The sequence below is a fragment of the Typopeltis vanoorti genome, chromosome 12, assembly GCF_054136105.1.
Source record: "Typopeltis vanoorti isolate ZY-2024b chromosome 12, IOZ_Tvanoo_1.0, whole genome shotgun sequence".
Taxonomy (NCBI): Eukaryota; Metazoa; Arthropoda; class Arachnida; order Uropygi; family Thelyphonidae; genus Typopeltis; species Typopeltis vanoorti.
Window position 1 is genome coordinate 16663714 of NC_143560.1, and position 26065 is coordinate 16689778.

General features: G+C 36.6%; 1 protein-coding gene across 3 annotated transcripts in view; it reads right to left on the reverse strand.

Moving 5' to 3' along the window:
* IleRS (Isoleucyl-tRNA synthetase) overlaps window positions 1–26065 on the reverse strand; it is a 410216-nt gene that overhangs the window by 35308 nt on the left and 348843 nt on the right. For all 3 annotated transcript variants that reach the window (XM_090401998.1, XM_090401999.1, XM_090402000.1), the window contains exons 27-28: window positions 17803–17898; window positions 4373–4549 (exon numbers count right to left, since the gene is read on the reverse strand). In XM_090401998.1, coding sequence (XP_090258124.1) covers window positions 4373–4549; window positions 17803–17898 — 273 coding nt within the window. The remainder of the gene's footprint in view (window positions 1–4372; window positions 4550–17802; window positions 17899–26065) is intronic.

The window sequence follows — 26065 nt, forward strand, 5'->3', positions numbered from 1 at the left end:
AGTCTTCACTGCTTTCTCCAAGATCTTACTAATTACTGATGACACACAAACTGGCCTATAATTAGACACTTCCAGTCTGCTACCGCCCTTATGCAATGGCACTATCTTACCTTCTTTCCATTCCATGGGCACCTTTCCCGCAGCCAGACTTTCATTGAAAAGCCAGGTCAAAGGCACTGTCAGTTCCCTAGCACATTCTCTCAAAACTCGTGGTGAAATACCATCCAGTCCTACAGCTTTACTGACATCCAGAGTACTCAGTATTTGAAACACACTCTCCTAATGTACCTCTAAACCTCGAACCTGCCCAATCCCTCTAGCATTAAAACTGACTCCTCCAGGATGAAATACTCCAATAAAGTGTTCGCTGAACAATTCCACTATGTCCTCTGCATCAGTCACTCTATTCCCATTTTTATCCCACAATATCTTTCTTCCACAGTCATTTCTCCTCCTACTGGCCACATATCTAAAAACTTCCCTAGGATTTTCTTTGGATCATAGGACCAATCTCCTCTCATATTCCAGTTTCATCTACCTTACCATACTAGTCACTCTTCTGGCCTGTGTCTTATACTCTTCATGCATCTTCTCTTCACCTGTCTCCTTATATCTCTTCCATACCTCTTTTTCGCATGCAATTCCTGTTTAATATTGTTTGTCATCCACTTTACTCCAAATTGTGTCCTCTTGTTCACTCGTGGTATACAACTTACCATTGCTGCTAACAAATATTCTTTCATAATTTCCCATACACTAATGATATCCCAGCCTTCCAATTCCTCCCTCCATGAAACTTCTCCAAGTTGACATCTTAGACTATTATAATCACATGCCTTATAATTCCACATACATTCCCATCTCTTTCATACTCCTGCATGTCTATTCATTTTCCAAGTCAAAACCATATGGTCACTCTCTCCAACTGGTGGGAGAGATGTCATCTCAGTAATTATCAACTCTTCTGATGCTATAACCAAATCCAAAACTCTTGAACCTCTTGTTCCCTTATTGCTACATGCATCTTCCTCTCCCCAATTTATACTACTGTAGTTAAAAGCCCCCATAACAATCATTCTTCTTGCACTTGCCAAACTCAACTGTCTAAACATTTCCTGGTCCACACCCTCTGTGCTCCTGGATTGTTAGCAACACCCCACTAAATATATCAATTGACTAAACTGAAGCAGTCAATTCAACAACTTAATAAATTCAGCCTCACGGTTTTCATGAGATTTAACTGCTACCCGATCAATGTTCCGATAATTAAAGTCATCCATGATGATTAATTGTTAAGTATCCATTAGGTTTATTGAGTACAAAATGATCAGCTGCTAGTGGTGATGCATTTTGTTGTCACTAGCAGCTGATCCACTAGGACAGTAGCAATACCCCACCATATATTTGATCTTGTTAGACTCCACCTCACACCAAACACTCTGAAAATCACAGCTACATGGAAAACTGTCACTAATAACTATGTTATGTTATTAGTAGCATACGTTACGTTCTTATTTTAAATTAATGTAATATTATGTTTGCATTCTTTCTTTGTTTCAGGTATTCAGCAAACTAGTTCTGGAATTCTACAGTGTTTTTCAATTATTATTTATGGTAGTGGCATTTTTCAGGACTATGAGGCAAGTATAATTTATTCCCCTATAGTGATTACTATGCCTGTTTTCCATTAAGGGAATGGAAAACAGAAAAATTTAATTTCTTTTCTTTTCATTTCATTCAATTCTTTTAAAAAACTTTTAAAAGAATTGAATGACATAAACCGAGAGAAAAAGGTTTAATAGTATCACATGACTAGTTTCGGCTTTTTACAGCCTTCTTCAGGTGTTTTTATAAAAGAAAAGAAAAAACATTAAACATTGAAGATAAAAACTGTGAACAACACAGGAAAGTCATTATACATATTTAATGTGAAAACATCGTAGTTAACATATTCAAAGCTGTTCCTTCGTTGGCCACATTGTTGGGTGAGTGTGTGCATATAGCATCTTGTGAGCACCAGTATTTGATCACAGCAGAATGACAGTCTGGGAGGTTGTAGTTTAAATTATTATTTAAATGTACAGGGTTGAGGATGATCTCTCTAGATTCTACAATTCTTCTCTCCAATTCGTCATGGCAACGGAAAATGCTGTCATGACGAATTGTCATGACCATAGTCATACTATCCCAAAGGATTGTATGACCATGGTTTTCATCATCAGAATCGGCCGAAAAAAGGATATGGCTGGATAAAGCACTGGCACGTGTTCTCTTGTAAGCGATGTCTCTCCTGTGTTCCTTCATATGCAATTCAATAGACTTATCCTTCTGGCCAAAGTAAGGAATGTCGCAGTCACACCATATCTTGTACACACCAGGATATTTTAGATTGTGATAGCTAAGCTTTGGACGGCTCAATAGAGAGCGGATCTCAGGAAGCGGAGTAAATAAAGTTCTAATGTTATATTTTTTGAGAACCTTAGCTAATTTTTGAGAAACTGAGCTTATGTATGGTATAGATATATTGCCTTTAACATTATTCATTTCTTCAGTATGGCGATTAGGAGGATTAAAAAGTTATTTTTTAATAATTTTTTGAGAATAATCATTCAGTCTGAAAGTAGATCTAAGAAAATTGATTTCTTTATGAATTTCATCTGGGTCGTCAAAAAGAGAGCAAGCTCTATGTCCTAAAGTAGAATAATTACAAGTTTCTGAAGAGGGAAACGATAGGACTGACTATGGAGATATCTATTGGTGTGTGTAGGTTTTCTGTACATTGAAATTTTAAGTTTTTCAGAAGAACGGGTCAGTTTCATGTCCAGGAAAGGCAGGTAACCATTAGTTTCAAACTCAGCCGTGAATTGGATATTCGGGTGTTGACTATTAAAACATTCCTTGAACATCTCATCTAAATCTAAAATATCCCGGTGTGTACAAGATATGGTGTAAATTGCATATAGAGGAGCACAGGAGGGACATCGCTTACAAGAAAACACATGCCAGTGCTTTATCCAGCCATATCCTTTTTCGAGCAATTCTGATGATGAAAACCATAGTCATACAATCCTTTGGGATAGATCTAACAAATTTTCCATTGCCATGACAAATGAGAGAGAAAAATTGTAGAATCTAGAGAAATCATCCTCAACCCTGTACGTTTAAATAATACTTTGGCCAGACAGATAAGCCTATTAAATTGCATATGGAGGAGCACAGGAGGGACATCATTTACAAGAGAACACGTGCCAGTGCTTTATCCACCTATATCCTTTTTTCGACCGATTCTGATGATGAAAACCATAGTCATACAATCCTTTGGGATAGATCTAAGAACATTTTCCATTGCCATGACAAATTGGAGAGAAAAATTGTAGAATCTAGAGAAATCATCCTCAACCCTGTACATTTAAATAATAATTTAAGCTACAACCTCCCAGACTGTCATTCTGCTGTGATCAAATACTGGTGCTCACGAGATGCTATACGCACGCACTCACCCAACAATGTGGCCAACAAAGGAACAGCTTTGAATACGTTAACTACGATGTTTTCACGTTAAATATGTATAGTGACTTTCCTGTGCTGTTCACGATTTTTATCTTCAATGTTTTATGTTTTTTCTTTTCTTTAAAAAACCACCTGAAGAAGGCTGTAAAAAGCCGAAACTAGTTGTATGATACTATTAAACCTTTTTCCTTCTCTCTCTCTCTCGGTTTATGTCATTCAATTCTTTTAAAAAATATGTTTAACAACCGAGTAAATGAACCTCCATGCATGCACATATATATATATATATATATATATATATATATATGAATCTAAGTTCCTGACTGCAAGAAAAGAATTATGCATGTTTGTAAGGGGAGGGAAAACTGATTCCTAGTGGGCTTTTTATATTTTTCTGCTATAAGTAAAATTACATTCAAATATACAGCTCAACTGGTTATTTTACTGTCAAAAATATGTTTTGTTCTCTTTTTTTTTTTTTTTTTGTTACTGGATGAATATTTATAAGGACATGATATAATAAACTAAAAAAATAAAATAAATGAAGAGTCTGACTTAATCATATACTTAATTAAAGTGTGTAATTAAAAAAAAAAGAAAAATGTCAAACTTTTTTCTCCTGCTTCCCTGCACCCAACCTGCACTAATCTATTTAGAGGTTCTTTGACCTCTTGTGTATGGGAGATATATAAAATTATCTCAGCTATTTGTAATTATATAATTAATTTGTGGTAAGTTCTCCACTCCTCTGTTCAACATATAGGTTCGGTTCAGTCAATTCATTCATCTTAAGAAAAAATTATTTAGTAAAAAATTAATGTTCATTTCTATTTTAAAAAGAGTACAGACTTTAATAGCTTACCTCACAGGGTTCTTGTATTATTATATGTGCATCATGAAGTAAAGGATGATTAAAGAAGGGAACTTTCAAGATATTTTGTATGAAGTCTGCATGACTTCTAACAACAGTTTCCAAATAATGTCCCTGTGGCTCAACAGAAGAATAAATCTGTACAGCATCTGATGGGAGCAGATGGGCCTATGATAAATAAATAACTTGCAAATTAAATAACATCAAAATGTTTAAAAAGAATTAAGAATTAAATATTAAAAAAATTTTTTTTTCCCCATTTCATTTCATGAAATGTCAACTCCACTCACTGTTTAGATGTATTTTTAAATGATTAAAATATAACTTTTTTTTTTTTTTTTTGGCTACTGAAAGTGGAATACAATAGTTCAGTGGCTGGTTTGCATGTGGTAATTCCCATATGTTAATTATAAGTAGATATAATTAACAAGATAACTTGACACTTGGCTAGCAGACTAAAAATTAGAGGTTGACAGACATTTTTTACACATTTGTATTTTGGAGATATAAGCACAGGTAGATAGTGTTTCCAGTCAACTTGTCATGTAACAAATGATTGTGCCAGGGTGTTTAAGAACATTTCATATTTTTTGAATTTTTGTGAAATTTAAGCAGTTGCTTTTGATCATTCAAAGATGTTAGATGCACTTTATATAAACGATTCTAAAATAACATATTTGCCTTGCATTCCATTAAGCTCTTGCATTCATTACAGTGACAACTTTCTACTTCTTTGCCTTTTCTCATCTGTTTCGGGTCGGCCTTTTTAAATGATGTGACCTTACTTAATTTATTCATTATTAATTCATAACAGTGACAATGCAGGTGAAATTTTATTGCTTCCAACACTTGGTATTACATAAGTGTCATGATGTCTTACAACCACCAATGCCTATAATGCTAACATTTTCTTTCCATACCTCCAAGTGTGTGTGTGCACACCAGGGGTGTGGGGCATCTGTATCCAGCAAAATACTGGCTCTGTGGGCTCAAACTAATTTGGGGAATCAAAATCACCATGAACGTGGCACATGTGCATATAATTTGATGCTTCATGGTGTTGTTTTCATTTTGCTGTTCTTTTTGTTTACTAATGTTTTTTTAATGTCTAAACCAGTGAGTGGTTTTTGAATATCGCACGTTTTATTTTTTCAGAAATTCATGGTGATTGCATTGTTCCCAATTCAAGCTAAGGTATAGCAAGATGTTGGAAGTTTATTTTTGCACTTGGTTAGACTATAATAAATTTAGTTTAATCCTTTATCCAAGTGTCAGCAAACAAAGTTTGCACCTGAAAATATCTTCAGGACTGTTGCAAGGTGGTGAAACTGTTGGCAACTCAGAGCAAAGGTGGACCAAGCTCTCATCACTCCTTGTCTCGGTATCTCCCACCATGCAAAGCACATCTCCTTGCGGAATGTATAATGCTATGCATTGAGGGAAGGGCCACTACCCGGAGGTGGTGACCCTAAGGCAGAAGCATTGGAGAGGTCATATTTACCTATATGAGTTGCCAACCGGTGTACTAGCTTATTATTAAATTACTCCGTATTTAGAGAAAGATGCTGGAAGTTTATTTTTGCACTTGGTTAGACTATAATAAATTTAGTTTAATCCTTTATCCAAGTGTACACGAACTAAATTTGCACATGAAGTATCTTCAGGACTGAGGCAACTCGTGGTTTATGCATGTCTGCAAGGAGATGTGTTTTGTATTATGGGAAATACTGAGACAAGGAGTGATGAGAGCTTGGTCCACCTTTACCATGAGTTGCCTTAGTCCTGAAGATACTTCAGGGCATAAACTTTGTTTGCTTACACTTGGATAAAGGATTAAACTAAATTTATTATAGTCTAACCAAGTGGAAAAAAAACTTCTAACATCTTTCTCTAAATCCAGAGTAATTTAATAATAAGGTGGTACACTTTTGGCAACTCGTATAGGTAAATATATTTACCTATACCTATATTAACAGGTCATATTTACCACCTATTGCTTCTGCCTTAGTGTCACCACCTCTGGTTCTGCCTCCCACTGACGAGACCTCAATAAAGGTCAAAACCAGTCTGGGTAGTGGCCCTTCCCTCAATGCATAGCATTATACATGTCTGCAAGGAGATGTGCTTTGCATGGTGGGAGATACTGAGATAAGGAGTGATGAGAACTTGGTCCACATTTGCTCTGAGTTGCCAACAATTGCACCACCTTGCCACAGTCCTGAAGATATTTTTAGGTGCAAACTTTGTTTGCTCACACTTGGATGAAGGAATAAACGAAATTTACTAAGGTAGAGTAAATTTATTTTCAGGTCTAAATTCATTAAATCAGATTTGAGAGCATCAATGAAAGATTACTTGCTTGAGGCAATATTGTTCTTAAGAACAACCACTATACAATACTAAAAATTTGAATATTCAGTTTTTAAGTGGATTAAAGTTAATTTGTATATTTAATATGGCAAATATGGGTCAATGTTTTTATTTTCTATAATGCATTAAGTTGTTTTCAATTCAAAGTCATTCATTTTTTTCCCTTTTGTTCATTAAAATAAAGTCAAATTAACTAAGTATTTTAAGCCTATAATGTAAACATCATTCCAACAGTATTTTCATTGCTCACTTCAACAGTTCAAAACTTTATTAGGATTTTAAAAAAATTAAATGAGCTAGATCTGGAGCTGTAATATTTTCTCCCAGTGCTACAGCCCTGATTGCAGCTGTCCTTAACATGATAGTGATTTCATAAATAATAAGAAACAAAGTGTATAAACATTTCACTTTGTTTACCTTTCCTGTTATGTATTCTGTTAATCAAGAAAAAACTCGACAATGTCAGGAAACTTTTCTAAACCCTTATGAGCAGAAATTTTTTCTCACTGTCACTTTCTACTTTAATACACACAAGACTTTAGTTGTGGAGAATGAAAGTTGAGGAAAATGGAAGTAATGTACTCAATACATTTTCCTTTAGTGCTGAAGGATATTTTCATTCAGATTTTTTATTATTTTTTTATTTTTTAAACTGCAGTGTTACTGTTATTTTTGGGCAATAATTTTCAAAGTCAGTAATGTAAGACACTTATAGAACAGGAGTGGCTTCAACAGACCCCCCCATGCACAATCTTGTTGACTAAGCAGTAACAGATTCCTTAGCTAGTGAGAAGCTTCCTGATGTATTGCCATCAGGTATGGTGTACTATCTAGGGACTGGCTTGCGGAAGAGCAATAATGCTTAAGAATGTGGATGTTTTCTTTTTAATGGAAAAAAAAAAGATTTAACTAAAAGAAAACTCAAAAATGTTCTATAAACATTTTATGTCAGAAATAAAGGCATATAACAAAGGGATAAAGTTCAATAAATGATAACCAGGAGTGTATATTCTGGGTGTGCTATACAAGCATCACACTTGAAAAATTCATGAAGAAATAATTTTTTGAGCAGTTATTTATTTGAAATAAATCTATTAAAAATATCAAGACATTCATAGTGCAACTGTAAATCAGAAAAGGAAAGCACTGTCATCAAAGCACGCATCAACTACACATATAAGAAATGAGAGTTATGTGATTCCTTATGCACAGTATGCTTTGAGGCCTTTTAAGTACACATCGACTGGTGAACAGAAACGATGCAGCACATAATGCTGGTGCACTTGCATTGAGTGAAACTAAGTGCACAGGTTAAAGGAGTGCCCACCAAGGGGGGGGGGGGGCATGGCCCACAGTTTGGGAAGCGCTGCAGTAGACTATCTGCAGTCAAGAATGTGAAGTGTAGTTAGTTATTCCTTGTAGCTTCCTGAACTGTATTTTTTTATTTTTAAACTGATATTTACTTTTATCATTCTCAACAACAGGAAGCAGTGTTGAAGATATTCTGTGTACTCCTTTCTCAAATCAAGAATACAAAATCAAGTTAAAAAATGGCTAAAGACAGTAATCCATGTTTGTCTCTTCCATATTTGCGTAGTCTTTACGTCTTGGAAACATAAGAGCAAACTGATGTATAAATAGAATGTTTTTTTTTTTTCTTAATAATGTAAGTTTTATATATAAATTATTTTTTTTTAATGATGTTGTCCTACCACAGCAAACCCACTGAAATATCAACTGTACACCAGAGATTACAACAGTTGTATTATAAACCCTGTTATATTAAATCTAGAAATCAAGGCTCATGCTCAGAGGCATATTTATAATTTCTTTTCCCACTAAACTATAATTAAGCATGGTAATTATACATTTATGAAATCTTAGTGCCTCAGAAGGAATATCATACCAAATATTTAAACAATGGATGAGGGTCAGTTATGATCGATTGATTTGTTGTTTCACAGCACACACACAAGGACGTCATGATGTGTTATGATATTATGACTTTGTCATAATGTCATGGCACATTATGACCTTTGTTGTGTACTTATGTAAAATGTTGTGTACTAATACCCTGAAATACAGGGTATTAGGAAATAGTCAAAAGTAGATAAACCAATGAATAAGATAAAAATGTATGTACAAAGTGTTAAGTATCTGCATGTCAAAGGTAGGTATCTATTAATAAAAAGATACCTACACCAGGTATTGATAAATACAGGTAAACCTCAATATGTGGTTTCGATCAATGTGAGTTTTGGTTAATACGGCGATAAATATTTATATAATTCCTCTATATAGGCCCCCTTCCTCAAATTTTGCGTAGTGTGGCCAATTAAAAAACAGAAAAAAAATGTCCAAAAACTGTTGCCCACAAAAAACAGTGTTGTCAGAATTTTGCTTCTGCCACACCACTATGCTCCCATAAGCTCAGTTTTGCTTAGACGACCATCTAAGGCATGTGTCTAAGCAGTATCTTTGCATTACTGTATTTCACTAAGTAGTACTGTAAAAATTCACCATGCCCAAAAGGAAAAGTAATATGTCAGTGAAATTCAACAGGAAGAAACATAAAGTTATTACTTTGGATACAAAACTTAGCATTATTAAATGGTCTGATGATAGCAGTCAAAGCAAGGCAAGCATCGGCATGGCGCTAGGCCTCAACGATTCTACGGTACAACTAATTCTATCAAAATCTGGAACACACAGAATGAGGTAAAGTTGCATCAACATCATTCAGTATGCAGCGTGCTAGGAACAGAAGTCCTATTTTGGTTGAAATGGAGTATCTTTTAACAACTTGGCTGGAAGATTGCAATAGGTACTAACAACATAATTATAAAGGCATTGGATCAATAACACATACCAATTAGTTAACTATAACCCAACCAATAGAATAAAAAAGAAAACAGAGAATCTACTTAAGTCAATTACCACATGGCCCAAAGATCATCATCATGCATATCAAGGATTTAGGCCTAGCATGGCCTGTTCCGGCCTTAGAAGTCATCATTGAATCGTTTAAGAGGACGTCCCAAAGATACGGTCAAAAAACTATTTCTGCACTATGCTCGTCCCCCGAGAATTTACGGGCTACTGAAAATTCACAAAGAGAGCACAGCGCTAAGGCCTATAGTCGAAGGGATAGATAGCCCGATTTATCAATTAGCGGCAACACTCAAGGAGTTGGTAGGTAATTCCTCCTCCTATATCAAAAATACACAACACTTTACAAACACAATCAAAGACATTACATTAGAAAAGATGATCTATTAGTCAGTTTTGACATCTCTGCCCTCTTTACGAATGTTCCAATCAATGACACAATCCTTCTTTTACAGAACAAATTTCCTCCAGATATCACGGCGCACTTTGCGCATGTATTACGTTCTGGCTATTTCGTATGGCAAAAAGCTTTCTACCTACAAAAAGAAGGCACAGCCATTATCCCCCCCCCCCTATTGCCAACTTTTATATGGAACATTTTGAACAGCTTGCTTTAGGTTCCTCCCCTTTAAAAAACAAAGTATAGCTTAGATACGTTGACGATGTTTTCACGATCTGGTCTCATGGCCACCAGACACAAGACACATTCCTTAACTACCTAAACAAGCAACACAAATGTATTCAGTTCACAATTGAGATGGAAAAACATAACTCACTGCTGTTTCTAGATTCACTTGTCACACGTCTTCCTTTGGGCAATCTTTCCTTCACTGTTTACCAGAAACCGACACATACTGGTCAATATATACACATAAACTCCTACCACCACCCAACACAAAAGCTAGGTGTCATCAACACTCTAAAAAACAGGGCTCTGAAGATCTGCTCCAGTGAACAGACGAATTTAAAGTGATCAGCAATGCTTTCCAATAAAATGTGTACAGCCAAAACTATTAACAGAATTCTCTACAAGATCTCAATAAAAAACAAAGACAAACCAGACTACAATAAAACTATAACCATTCCCTACATTAAAGGGACATCAGACAAAATAAACAGAGTACTACAAAAATACAACCTCAAAGCCACCTTTAAACCTCCTGCAAAATTAAAAAGCTTACTCAACTCATCCAAAGACCCACTTCCTCTACTGGCCCACCCTGGAGTATACTATATTTATTGCACCTGCAACATACCATACATTGGAGAAACACGACGCACAATTCCTATCAGACAAAAAGAACATAAATGACACATCAAATATAATAATCATGGTGAAGCTGGCTTTTCTGATCATGGCCAGAACACCTTACATAGAATTGACTGGAAAAGCACTAGTTGTCTACATCTGGTATGAATGCAAATTTAAGGAAGCCTGTGAGATCATTATCAACCACCCCAATCTGAACAATAATGATGGTCTAAAAATCCCATACATATGGAGGGCATATATTCGTTCCACGAATCCTTCCTCTCCAAGAACAACTATAAACAGGACTGTAGAAAATCCAGAATCCTAAATCAAAAATAACAATACTAAAAAATAGGATATCACTGTTAAGGAAAAAATCTGTAAGAAAGAATGTTTATTCTTGTTGTAATTTATAAATAATATTTTTTTAAAATCAAAAATAACAATTGTAATAATTAAAAAAAAAAATGGAATATCACTGTCATTGGAAGGAAAACTGTCTGTAAGAAAGAATGTTTATTCATGTAATCATAAATTAAATCTAGCTTGATGTATTTTTTTTTTATTATATATTTTTTTTTCACTAGAGGTCATGCCAGTAGAATAACGTGATCAATTCATTGTTTCTCTAGCTTATGGTTTGTAATGTAACGCAGCTTGCCTTGTATATTTGTATGCTCCAGATGATGATCTTGATATGAAGATCGAAACGTCGGGAAAATAAAAAGAGTTCTTTTAACACGGTTGTAGAATCCATAATTTCAAAAATGAATGGTAAAAGCACTTAGCCTGTTTTCATGGCTCAAAGAAAATAAATTCAAGGGGAATATCATGATATTGTCTGCTACCAGAAGGAGGTTTGAAAAGTTTAAAGCTCAAAATGGAATGCATAATGGTAAGTTAACAAGGAAAGCAGCAAATGCCAATAAAGATGCAGCTGTCAAATTTTCTGCATGTTTGAAAAAAAAAAAATAATTGAAGAAAATATTTATGATGACCTCCAAATTTTTAACATTGATGAAACTGGCCTTCAACCCAAAAATCACTTAACTCTTCGGTTGGGAGGAAATGCTGAAGGCAACTTCAAATTGAAACCTATGCTTATTTACCATTCAGTAAATCCTAGGCCTTTACGAGGTTAAAACAAAGCATCAATGCCTGTAATTTGGTGGACATATAAAGCCATGGATGATTCAAGCTTGGTTTGAAAACAGTTTTCAAACCAAGAGTGATTTTTATCCAGTAGGCAAAAACAATTGCAAGCAAAATAATCTTACATTTAAAGCCCTCTTAGTTCTTGTCAATGCCCCCGGCCATCCTGCTGTGCTAAATGATCTGTGTGAAAAGGTAAAAGTTGTATTTTTACTTCGGAACACTACATCTTGGCTACAGCCAATAGACAAAGTTACAGCAAGTACGATGGGGGCTCTGTGGAAATATCTTCTGCCTTACTGTGCAAATGACTTTTTTTATTGCTTCAAAAATTGAAGAAATTAGCATCATTGGAAAGGATCTTGGTTTTGAAGATGTTGATTCCCCAATTGTATCAGAATGGCCAGATTCGCATTCACAGCAATCACTGACACAGTTCTTGAAGTGGGGCAACAGCGTGAATTTCTTCTTTCCACAACAGGAAAGAAGAAATTGTGACTGAAGGACATTTTCAGCAAAAGTTACAAATTTCCTAAGGACATAGTTAAGGAATTAATGCACAGTGCTTATAGAAGACTATGCAGAGAGATAATTCAGTATGGAATATGTCTTCGAACAGTGAAGCAGCTCTCACAACATCGTACCATGCTTAGCAGCAAGTGATTCAGGTGTTCTCAAGATAAACTGGCTTACTCCTCACAGAGCCTTGTTTGTTTTCTGTAGGGAATTTCAAGCAGATGCATCTTCCTATTGTGTCCCAAACATGTTCTATGAAGGATGAGATCTGGGGAGTGGGCTGGCCACTTGATTTGATTAATATCCTGGATCTCCACAAGTATCTCCACTGCTCATGTATGATGTGGCAATATCATCCATAAAAATGAATTCATCACCTATAGCACCACAGAACAATCGAACATGATGTTGAAGAACTTCGTTACAATAGCGTTCACTGGTCATAGTTCCTTTTTCCAGCACTTATAGCTTGGTGCATCCATTAAGCATAATGTCTCCCACACCGTGACCCCAGCACTGCTATATCTATCCCCTTTCAAGAAAATTCTCACAATAGTAAGCAGTACCACTTTCGTGCCAGATCAAGTGGCGTCTAGAATTGGAGGTAAGACAAAAATGACTCTCATGGACTAAAGAGTACATTAACCCATTGGTGTCTTGTCCAATATTTATAGATATAACACCACAGAAAATGTGTTCAATGATAAGATGTGGATAAAGGGATGTAGACTACAGGCCTTTGGGTGTATAGGCCTTTTTGCCAGAAAGAGATCAGTAAAATACCACCCAAATTAGACACAAAAAAGTCTCCCGGCCCTGACAGTATTCCTCCAATTGTCCTGAAGGTTTGCACACCAGAACTGTCTCCTGTCCTATGTTGCTTATATATACTGTCTCACTCCACTGGTATTTATCCCACAGCCTGGAAATCAGACTATATTCAATCCATTCCCAAGAAGGGCGACAAGTCACTGCTGTCCAACTACCACCCCATCTTGTTCACCTTAGTGCTGTTTCAAGTAATGGAAAAAATCACCAATTCCAAACTCATACACTACCTCGAAGCTACCCGTCTAACAAACAACCGCCAGTGTGGATTCCGTTACTTCCGATCAACAGGAGATCTGCTCACATATGTCACCCATCTCTGGACAAACACCATGGAGGAGTTTGGCAAAACTTAAGTGGGTGGACGATATCTCCAAGGCGTTTGACTGGGTCTGGCACAAGGGCTTACTAAGCAAGCTGCCATCTTTTGGTCTATCTCAAGACCTCTGTAATTGGATTGCCAACTTCCAGGATGCACACTATGTATGGTGGTGGTGGATGGCTCCTTATCCTCTCACCATTCAACTAATGCCGGGGTTCCTCAAGGTTCTGTCCTCTCACCAACTCTCTTCCTACTATATATCAATGCCCTACTTCAGCTTACCTCCAACTCAATACACAGTTTTACAGATGACATCACAGTGACTCCTCTCTTTCTTTTGATAAACCTTACTCCACACAACTCACCTCAACCTACAGAACAGCAACCACCACTGCTCTCAATTCAGACCTCCAAGCCATCCTCCAATGGGATTCAGATAACCTAGTCAATTTCAATGTAAATAAAAGCCTGTACTGTCTCATTTCTCATAAAAAAGAACCATTTTCTCCCAGTATTATTTTTGAAAACACCCAAATTTCCAGACAATCTGAGATTTCTCTTCTTGGAATTACCCTGACATCAAGCCTCTTCTGGCATAAACACATAACAACCATTGCATTCTCACCTTCTAAAAAACTAGGATTTCTCTTTCGTTCAAGACGTTACTTCACCTCTGAACCTTACACAAATCTGCGCACCATCGAATACTGCTCTCACATATGGGGTGGGGCCCCCAAAAGCTCCCTCAAAATGCTCTACTCAATTAGACTTATTAATGACCTATCTCTTACCCCCCCCCCACTTTCACACAGATGATCAGTCTCTGTACTGTGCATTTTCTACAAATATTTCCATGGAAAATGTTCATCCGAAATAGCATCAATAATTCCCCCACTTAGTACTAAGCTCGTTGGAATATGTGCAGCTGCTGCTCAGCATCCCTACACAGTGCACCTTGAAACCCACAGAACACGTTTCTTCTCCTCCTCCTTCATCCCTGCAACTGCTATGCTATGGAACAGTCTTCCCCTTGACGTGTTCCCTGAGGAATACAATATACAGTCATTCAAATCCAATGTGAACAAGCACCTTCTTTCCCAACCCATACATGGTGCTAATGTAGTATAGGTTAATCTACCAACCTCTTGTGTATGGGCTCAACATAAAAAAAAAAAAAAAAAAAAAGCAGCAACACATTTGTAACAAATTTGTTGCCATTTTTTGTTTGTTGAGATACCCACGTATCTGTGCTTGAATGGAACCGACTTGCATGCTGACCTGCCATGGTGCGTATATTACATTTTGCTGTTATAACCAAAAATCTTCAAGCTTTCCAATAATTCTTCCCCATGTGATATCATCTAGACCAGCGCTTCCCAAACTTGGGGACCGTTAGTTTTGTTGAGGGGGCTATGAAATAATGAAAAAAATTAAAAATGTTTTAAGACTAGGTGTGCCATGTCAAAATGTGTATGTAAGATGCTAAAAATATAATATTTGCATTTGATTTTTGCAATATTCGCTATGCATGTTTTGTATTGAATATAAATACAATAAATATTATAATAATATATGTCTGTATTACGATTTTTTTTTTTTTTTTTTTGATGGGGGCCGTGGAATATTTAAATTTTTCCAATTGGACCTTAACATCCATAAATTTGGGAAGCACTGATCTAGACAATGGCTTTGAAACATTACAAGACATCCAAGTTTATAACTGTTTCCTTCTAAGTGATAGAACCAGTTCATTTTCATCAACATAAAGACTGAGTGGGCGATGGCAAAAAGGCACCAGTAGCTATCTGTATTTGCAAAACTGAAATGGAAGATCTTTTTTATTTACCTTCAATATATATGCCCTAATAGGTTCTACTATTGCTCCCACTTTTTTTAGCAAAAGATCTAAGGGGACAAGTGGTAGCAATACAATGTTCAAAACTTTCATATTTCATCAGGGTTTGGGTAATATATCTGATCTCCACACAGTTAAAACATTCAACCTTGGAGCAGTTGCTGCCCGAGCAATTGTACAAATTGCAAAATTAGGCACTGTCTCTGCATTCTTGGATATTTCACCATAGCTTGAGTAGTACTGATCATCACAAAGTTTGGTATGGCATCTTCATGTCCAATGTGAAGGTGACTTCACCATACAGCCAGCTGGGATCTTTGCTTGCAATATCCTTTTTTATGTTACTGATTTTACTCCATTTTGAGAATGTATGAATAAGGATTTTATTGCTACTTTCTATACATTATATTGGAAATCTCAGAATTTTTACTTTCTAACCTAGCTTCCTACCATTAGTAGGACATAACAGTCCTACCATTACAATGATTCCTACCAATTGTGCTACCTTGGAAATGTAAAAACTTGTAATAGTTTATCCTTGGTTTCCACATCTTTAACTAAAAATAAATACTTCCCTCAACAATATGCCATGAAGAAGTTAATCTTATTAGCTTGTGCTATTTCCAAACTTGTCTTGCCTCTTCAGGTTCAATTTTCAATTCCCAGAGTTTGCGACATTGGAGGAATCGGTGTCATTATCTCAGAAAAAATAATGCTGTTGCTGAGTTATTGTAAAATTATGGCTAGGATGCACCCAAAAAAATCCTGTAGGTGTAGATATTAACTACACTACAAGCAGTCTTATTAATGCTTGTTTAAATAGTTCTAAGCTAGTGGGTGCATGCAGGGGGGGGGGACATCACTATCACCAGCAAAATAAAATATCAAAATAAAAACTAAGTACAGCTTGCTAAACTCCAAGGTGAATTTCAGGTGATATTTATGAATGAGGTGCATCCAGAAAGTCAGGTCTTATTTACTACCAAATAAAATATGGAAGAGAGAGAGAGAGAGAGGCTGCGCATGCATGGCAGCACTATGTCCATCTATGTACAGAGTGACTCATTTGCTAGGTGTTGACCATTTTACTTTCCTTCCATTATTGTTTGTTGTCTTCTATGAAAATTTATAATAAGTGCTGTGATAAAAAAAAATCCCATCAGTTGCAAGTTTCGTGGTGTGATATGGATTTTGTTGGCAGAAAACAACACTGCTACAGAAATTCATTGACGACTGTGCAAGGTTTATAGGTTAATGTGATGAGTGACAGTAAAATTAGGCAATGGTGTCTTAGTTTAAAGATGGGTGCAACAATGTTCATGATCAAGAGCACAGTAGCCGGCCAAGTATGGTGACTAACGATTTGGTGGAAGGAGTGAACAAGAAAATTCATGAGATCGTCGTTTCACAATTATGGAACTTTCTTTTGAATTCCTGCAAGTATCATGCTCAGTCATTCATGAAATTGTAACAGAAAAGCTGGGATAAAAGAAATTGTGTGCCAGATGTGTCCAAAAAATGCTGCCCATTATACATAAACAACAATAAGTGGAATCAGCTCAAAAATGTTTGGAGTGTTCCGAAAATGAAGGAGATAATCATTCCTTCTGCACACTCTGCATATTGAATCGTTTGCCATCCTTTTCTTAATTCAGTACTGTCATACCAGACTAATGATTTTTTTTTACTCTCTCTCTTCCTTCTCACTTCTAGCAGTAATCCTTTCACATTCTCTCATACTATATTTAACACTAGTTAAATTGTGTGTACCTACAAGAACTATCATCTCTGTTAATTTTGTTTCACACTTGCATTTGGTATATTTTTGATTTTCACTCTTGGATAACAAGTAGTAACATGGCCATCAATGGCCTGTTTTATAAGCAAATCACTATGTCATATTACCTTTTTATGTTCCACTTTACTTATCTGATTTATTATTATTCAATATCTCACATGCTTCATGGCTTTGTTTTTTCTAATTTTGCTGCTCATATTTCTTATCCTTCCTGTTTTTCTAAATATTTTGAATTTTTCCTTTTCCATGTTGCATTACTAATAATTTGGTATAATCTTGAGATTTCCAAAGTTAAATTCATTTTCAGTATCTCATTTGTATCAACACTGGTATGAATCTGCTTAGTGGGAGCCTTCTTTGTTCTTGTGAAGTTTTGTGTGATTTTACACATTAATTTGCAATATCTCAAATATATTAAGAAATATACCAAATAACTTACCTTTTTTCTCAGCTTTTGAATACGATTGATTACTTCTCTAGCAACTCCTTCATCCAACATACTCTGATCTGGATTGATATGCAACAATACTAAAACCTACAATCATTGCAAGACAGAAACAAGATAATTTCAACTGTACTTCACCATCACTAATTATTTCAACATATTTAAATATCAAGAAGTCAGATAACATTTAAAATGTCAAATATTTGTTTCTAGCATTAAAAAAAAAAGAAAAGAAAAGGAAAAAAAAAAAAAGAGAACTGAAAATAATGTTTCCAGTTCTCAGCAGTTGTGTTTTGTATTTCTAAATCATAAATATGTTATCTGCAGTTCTATAGTTTGGTCTGTATAAACTGCTTTGTTAGTTGCTTGTTTGGATATCTATGGCCAGTGATAGAGAATGACTTCCTGATATAAATAAGATGGCTGACTTTAATCTAAATGATGATAAAATAACTAACAGTATCCATTCTGCTTCCCAAGATCTGATATTTGACAGATACACATTTCCAAAATCCACCACTAGAGTACACTGTAAAATCAGAAAGACCTATATTGGAACTTAAAACATTAATTAACTGCAGCCTGGATGCGAATAAACTTATTATGGTTTCATTTCTGGATAATTAAATCTTTTTGCTGTAAATTCTGATAGTAGAATACAGTAATCACCCCCCCCCCCATCTATGTCCATCACCAAAATATGGTGATGGACATAGATGGGGTGGGGACAAAGAATGTACATTGATGGTTTACTTAAATTATGGAATAATTCATCTGCAAGGTGAAAGATATACACAAGTACGTGATGATAGATCACAGTGCTTTTCTATCAGAGGAAAAAAATTGTGTTTACAGAGAGGACACTCTAAAAATAATCATAATTTACAATTATGAATTGCCACACAATAGTTTTTGCATGTTTGAAACTCTTAGTTTTATAACGACATCCTATGGCACTTGCTATGTACTCAATTAGAGGTTATGCATGTTTAAAAAAAATGAAAATTTACAATTAAATTGTACTCACCAGAGCCCTGATGTTTGTTATAATTTCAATAAAGTTATTTATTTAGTTCATGGAAATTGTTAAAAGGAATACAGGTATTTGTTTATGGAAGTTTTTTCACTTGGCTATGCTACTAATTATATATTGGATTTTATCCTTTATCTAAGTGTAAACCAAAGTCTACGCCTGAAGTACTTTCAGGACTGGGGCAACTCGTGGTAAAGGGCGCATAGCATTATACATGTCCACAAGGAGATGTGCTTTGTATTATGGGAGATACTAAGGAAAGTGATGAGAACTTATACCACCCTTTACCACAAGTTGCTCCAGTCCTGAAAGTACTTCAAGCAAGACTTTGGTTGCTTACACTTGGATAAAGGATAAAACCCAATATATAATTAGTAGCATAGCCAAGTGAAAAAATTCCATAAACTTATCTCTAATCCAGAGAATTTTAATAATAGGGTGTGACACCCTTTGGCAACTTGTATAGGTAAATATGACTTCTCCATTATTTCCACTTTGGTATCTCCAGCTCTGGATCCCACTGATGAGACCTCAATAAAGGTCAAAACCAGTCTGGGTAGTGGCCCTTCCCCTAATGCATAGAATTATACATGTCTGCAAGGAGATGTGCTTTGCATTATGGGAGATACTAAGGCAAGTATAAGATTTTACTCATGGTAAAAGGTGGTATAAGAACTTATACCACCTTTACCATGAGTTGCCTCAGTCCTCAAAGTACTTCAGATGCAGACTTTGGTTGCTTACACTGGGATAAAGGATAAAACTCAATATATAATTAGTGATATTTATGTTTTGTTGTAAAATACATTCTCATTTTTATAATGATAATGTTGCAGTCATTAATATCATCTTCTTGCTTGCTGTTCAGTTGAACAATTGCACATGGGAGATTAGACAGCCAGAGTTGGGGGGGGGGGAGATCAGGATCCAGGTAATAATACACAGAAAAAAACAGGAAAAAAGACAAGGATTTGTTTTAGAAAGTTTGTAGAAGACTTTATGAGCTGAATATAATATACATAACAGGTGTCTCAACAAATGAATCACATGGCTAACAGATTATTAATGTATTAATAGAAAATACTACAACAGACAGTCAGCAGCTATTCTATTTCAATGTTTGAAAAAAATGCTAAAAAGGAAAGTTTTTCCCATCTCAAGGATATAAGTGGTACAATGAAATTAATTATTATTCAGAGACAAATGAAGGAGTTAACAATGGTAAAGTACAGAAAATGAAAAAGGGCCAAATTTTTCTGATACAATTTTAAAATATTAAGGAAAGAGAATTTGTGATTATAATTCTTAATCGGTGATTGCCTGAAGTAAGAGAATACTTATACTCAGTGAAACAGATTGTGGAAGAAGATATACTTCAGAAGAAAAACTCCACACATTTCAAGGAAAGGCTTTATAAACTCAGTGTAAAGAACAATTATTTTTTGTTAAGTTGTGCTATGAAAAATGGGATACTTAGTTTGGTAGACCCATGGCTAACATATATAATATTTATTAATTTAGAGAAATTTAACAATGGTATGAGTCTGTGCATGAATGATTACTCTTCTATAATTATAAAAAGGAAATCTCATATTCTAGTAATTAGACAGCTTGGATCCAAACAGTTTTATATTTATTCTGAAAAGAATATGCAGGATAATTTTTTTTTTTTGTGTGTGTTTATTATTATTAAATATTTTATTTGATCTTTGATCTTGAGTCAATCATTTTCTGAATTCTAAAAGAATTAAGTTTAAAGTAATTACACCAATCAGAAATGAATCCTTTTCCTTACCAGTTAGTATAAACACAAAGATATGATAAGATATCATTAAATTGATGCATTTGATTAGACTGTAGCAAATATGCTCATATATAATAGGTATAGTCAACATTGTTGGTCAACAAAGTCAGATAATGAAACACACTTGAATTCAATGTCAGCAGTGTTCAAGATTGTATCATCAACAGAAGAAGCAGTCAGGCAATTTTTAACAGAATGGGGAAGTGGTCAATGAGACTTTTTTTTGTTCCTATGGCCCCACAGATAGTTCTAATAAGGAAAAAGTTGAATTTTTCAAGGCATCAGAAAAGAAAGTTGACACAGAGAGACATGATTATTATGCAAAGAATTTTTTTGAGAAATTTTGGAGAAAAAGAGCAAGACCACACTGGAAGGTACATTCCACCAATCCACCATCACCCTGCCCAACCCAGCAGTATGATGTTGTCAAGCATTGGCTAATAGTCAAAACCACATGCTCAGATCACAGCAGCCTATCCAATGAATTAAATCAGATTCATTTTCCCTTTCACAAAATCAAAAGAGCTAGACACCTATTCTCAAAATCCAGAACACAAAAAAATCCATTGTTATCCCCCTACATCCACAGAGCACCTCAAAAAAAATCCACATGTTCTTAAAATGTATAATGTACAGACCTCCTTCAGGCCACGCCAATAATTAACCATCCTGATTTGCTCACTCACCTAGAGATCCACTTCACCATCTAGGTCATCCTGATTTCTACAGTATCATTTGCTCATGCAAAGTTAAATACTATGGGAAAACTGGAAGAACAGCTAATTCCTTACAGCCATTTCACAGTGACAGACTGCCAGAGAGATTACCAGATCAAATGGGGAAAAAACCTCCTGCTTATACAGAAATATATACAAATCAGAGAAATTGTTCATGGATTCTTCTAGAGCAGGATATAAAATTCTCCAAACCTAAACAAATTTGGCTGCATCACATTGCCAAAAATCTGACACCATTACTGTGAGAGATCTTCAGCAAAAGTTCCACAACTGCAACTGTAGAGGCACCTGGAAGGATTGTAGAGCTGGCCTTTCACAATCAGTCTGTGTTTAACTTCATGAATATGTGCCTGAATGCATGAGCATAGTATTTATAAGGATTTCTTTGTGTCCAAGAAAATGCCTTGGTGACTAAGCCAAAATATTGGCTTATAATCTAATTAGTTAAATAAATTTAATCAATTATCACTTTTAGACATGTTTTTCTCCATAAACAGCAACACAAGTCATACTAGATGAGAAGAGCAAAATAATAATAATAGTGCTAAGTACCTGCAGTATTTTTATTCAGGACAAACTAGTCAACACCATGCTTAAGCATAAAGACATGCAAAATTTTACATGGAGAGAAAACACAAGAAATAATATGTCTTATTGACTATATTATTGTTGACAGCGATATTTAAATGCTAGTTCAGGGCACCAGAGTATACAGAGGTTATGAAATAGGAAGTAATGACTATTTAATTTTGAGAAGGGCAAAAGTGAATGTTATATTGGAAAAAAAAAAGTGTGTAACAAAAGTTTTGAAAAGAATCGAAGTCAAGTGGCTTTCAGAGGTGAAATTCAGACTTGCATACACAAATATTATTCAAGAAAAAAATGAAACAATTTAAAAACAAGAAGCAAACCTCTGAGCTTCACTGGCAGACATAGAAGAAAACATTGAATGATTCAGAAAGAGAGAGAGAGAGAAGAGGCATCTTGTCAGCTGTCAAAAGATATAAAAATCAGAGCTCTATGGTGGACTCAGGAAGTTAAAGAGGCAGTTAAGAAAAAGAATAAAGTACTGAAAGTCTCTGGAAAGCAAGTTAGGATGTGTTATGAGAGAATACAGAGAAAAATGTACAAAAGTGAAGCAGTGTGTAAAACTGGCAACAAAAATGAGACACTTACTAAATCGAATATTAAGAAAGTAACAAAATATTTTGGAGGCTATTGAAGAAGTACTTAGAAAAGGAAGAAAGATGATTAAAAGGAATCAGAAATGATAAAAGATGTATGAAAACTGGAGATGTTCTAGATGTCTGTGGAATAATTTTTTTTTGAAAGACAATACAATCGTAGAAAACAGCCAAGAAGAAGCAATCAGAAGTACATATCAATGCTTGAAGTAGAAAAAGCCACAAAAAATCTGAAATATGGAAAGGCAACTGGAGTAGATAATACTGGACCAGAAATGCCCAAACATGGAGTTATAAAAGCTTTATAGTGGTTACACTGCACAACTCAGAAGGTGTCGTCTGATATCACTATCAGCAGGTTGAATTCCAGATGATTGGAGAAGAGCTCTCACAGCACCAATCTATGAAAAGATAAAATAAAACTAAATGTGAGATTAATAAATTTAGTTTAATCCTTTATCCAAGTGTGAGCAAACAAAGTTTGCACCTGAAAGTATCTTCAGGACTAAGGGTAAGGTGATACAACACCAGGGCAACTCGTTGCAAAGGTGTAGCAAGCTACGAACACTCCTGTCCCAGTATCTCCATTAATGCAGGTAGAGATGACCTGTGAATGCTTCTGCCTGGTATCTCAGCTTGGGCCTGGCTCCCACTGAAGAGACCTCAATAAAGGTCGAAACTAGTCTGGGTAGTGGCCCTTCCCTTAATGCATAACATTAGACATATCCGCAAGGAGATGTGTTTTGCATTAATGGAGATACTGGGACAGGAGTGTTCGTAGCTTGCTACACCTTTGCAATGAGTTGCCATGGTGTTGTATCACCTTACCCTTAGTCCTGAAGATACTTTCAGGCGCAAACTTTGTTTGCTCACACTTGGATAAAGGATTAAACTAAATTTATTATACTCTAACCAAGTGAAAAATAAACTTTCAACATCTGTCTCTAAATCCAGAGTAATTTATTAAAAAAGGGTGGCACACCATTTGGCAACTCCTATAGGTAGAGATGACCTGCGAATGCTTCTGCCTGGTATCTCAGCTTGGGCCTGGCTCCCACTGAAGAGACCTCAATATCGACATCGACAGAACGCAGCGGATTCCAGAGACAGTTCCCGAGGACCCCCGAGAAAGCTCCGGCCGAAGGCAGACGTCTACCTCTCAAGAAGATCCAGTTTCAACGGCCCGAAAAGAGAGCTCCATGCTCAGATTCCGCAGTAGTACCCCAGCTTTGGTAAGACCTTTTTTCTTTTTATTGCCTGTTTTATCCGTCTATTCTGGTATCGCTTTGTTTGCGGCGAGGAACGGCCAACGTTCCTCGATTTTGCCCCCCCCCCCTCCTTACATTCCCTTTCTACACCCAGTAGTCAGGAATTTCTGTAACCATGTCGCATTTTTTGCCTAGAACTAGGACGCTCGGTATCGAGCTCACGAAGCCCGTAGATCAGCGGGCATTAGCGAGAGCTCTAATCGAAACAGTAGGGGCTGAAAATATATACGGTTTTATACCTTATGGGAACAATAGATTTCAAATAGTGGTCAAAAGCGAACAAACAAAAAAGAAATTATTAGAGGGTTTCATTTGTGGTGGACAAACAATCAGACCGTTTCTAGTAGGGAGCCTACGAAAAACGCTAAAAATAACCAGGTTTCCACTAGAATACCTAGAGAACGAACCTGAAGTCAAGAAATTCTTTAGCCAATGGGGGGAAATTCACGAGATTAAAGCAATGGAGTATGCAGACTATAAAGGATAGAAAACAGGAGACGTTGAAATCCAGATTGACATGAAAAAAGAAGTCCCCAATTTTGTTTTTTTGGGGGGAACGAGGGTAATGGTGAACTACCCAGGTGTGAAAAAAAGGTGCTTTAGATGTAATTTGGAGGAACACCTTGGGGCAGATTGCCCTCGAATACAATGCAGAAATTGCAAATCGTCAAAGCATAAAATGGAAAGCTGTACAGAACCCTGTATTAAGTGTGGGGCTCTGACCCACAAATTGGACACACGTCCGTACAAGACACACTCAGAAGCAACAGGAGGGACCATAACACCGATTAGGGCAACGCCCATCGGGAACCCTGAGAAAATATCAAGGAGCGATTTTCCGGAGTTCGGCCAGCAGGCTGAAAAGGAAGCAGCAACGGAAACGAAAACCCCAAAGATACCCAAGGCAAGCCGCCACACACAGAACATCACCAGCATCAATGTGGCAAACCATGAAGCTTGCAGGAAAGAGGAAGAGGTCACACCCAGCACCCCAACAAAGCGCGCAAGAGAAACGGAATCACAGGAAAAGAAAAAAGCGAAACAAAGCAGCATGATGTCATCGGAGGACGAAACAGAGACCACAGGTCAACGTCGAACAATAGGCGCAAAGCCCCTCGACAATGACGTTACAATGTTAGAGAGCCTACCCCCAGTAATGGATCAATTGGCACAACCCCAAGTCCACGAAATGGACTCTGACGAAGACAGCGACTCTACAGACAGGCTTGTCATTGTCTCGGATGCTCAAAGTGCAACCAGCTCCGACGAGGAACCAGAACCGGGTTTCATAAAACAAACACCAGATAACGCCCCCCCTCATTCTAACACCAACATGGAAGTTAAAATCGCAACTTTAAACACTAACGGACTACGCAACCCCTTTGCGCAAAGCGCTGTCTGGAGGCTAATGTTAACACACAAAATTAATATCCTCCTGATACAAGAAACCCATTTCTATAAGCATTGGGACGTGGAGAACTTCTCAAGAAGCTATCCGGTCACCAGCTACTGGTGCTTCGGGGACACTCACTCGCGAGGGGTGGGGATACTAATTCGCCCCCCAATCGCGGGGGGTTCTTCAACGTCCAAAAAGACGCCACAGGACGCCTAGTAACGGTGGACTGGAAGTACGGTGGCCGTACCATCCGACTTGCTGCAGTTTACGCCCCGAACAATCCATACCACAGAAGTGGTTTCTTCTCTGCCCTTGAAAACTATCTCCTGGGAGCAGAACACCTAATAGTTGCAGGAGACTGGAACTGTGTGGAAGACACACATCTAGACAAAATAGGAGGGAACGCAAACAACGGAACTGGCGGCATTGCCGCTTTAAATCGATGCTGTATAAATTTTGACCTCGTCGATATCTGGAGGCGGAATAACCCCGCCAAAGTAGAAACTACATGGGGCCGCGGCCAGATATCGACAAGACTAGACAGGGTGTACGTGTCCCAAAACCTGGAACAATATGTTCAGAGGATACGTCACACCGCAGTGCATAACTTGACAACCGACCACAAGATGGTCATACTAAAAATCACGCTCCCAGAGGTGATGGAAACAGCCAGAGGTCCTTGGAGGCTCCCTCCTACCTTCCCCAGTCTTTTCAGCGACCAGCTACAGAACCTCTGTGACGGATGGACAAACACCAACTGGGACTGGGAAAACTGGCTGACCTTCAAGAGGCAGGCTAGGGAACTGTTCCAAAAATGTGGACGCAAAAGGGCCTA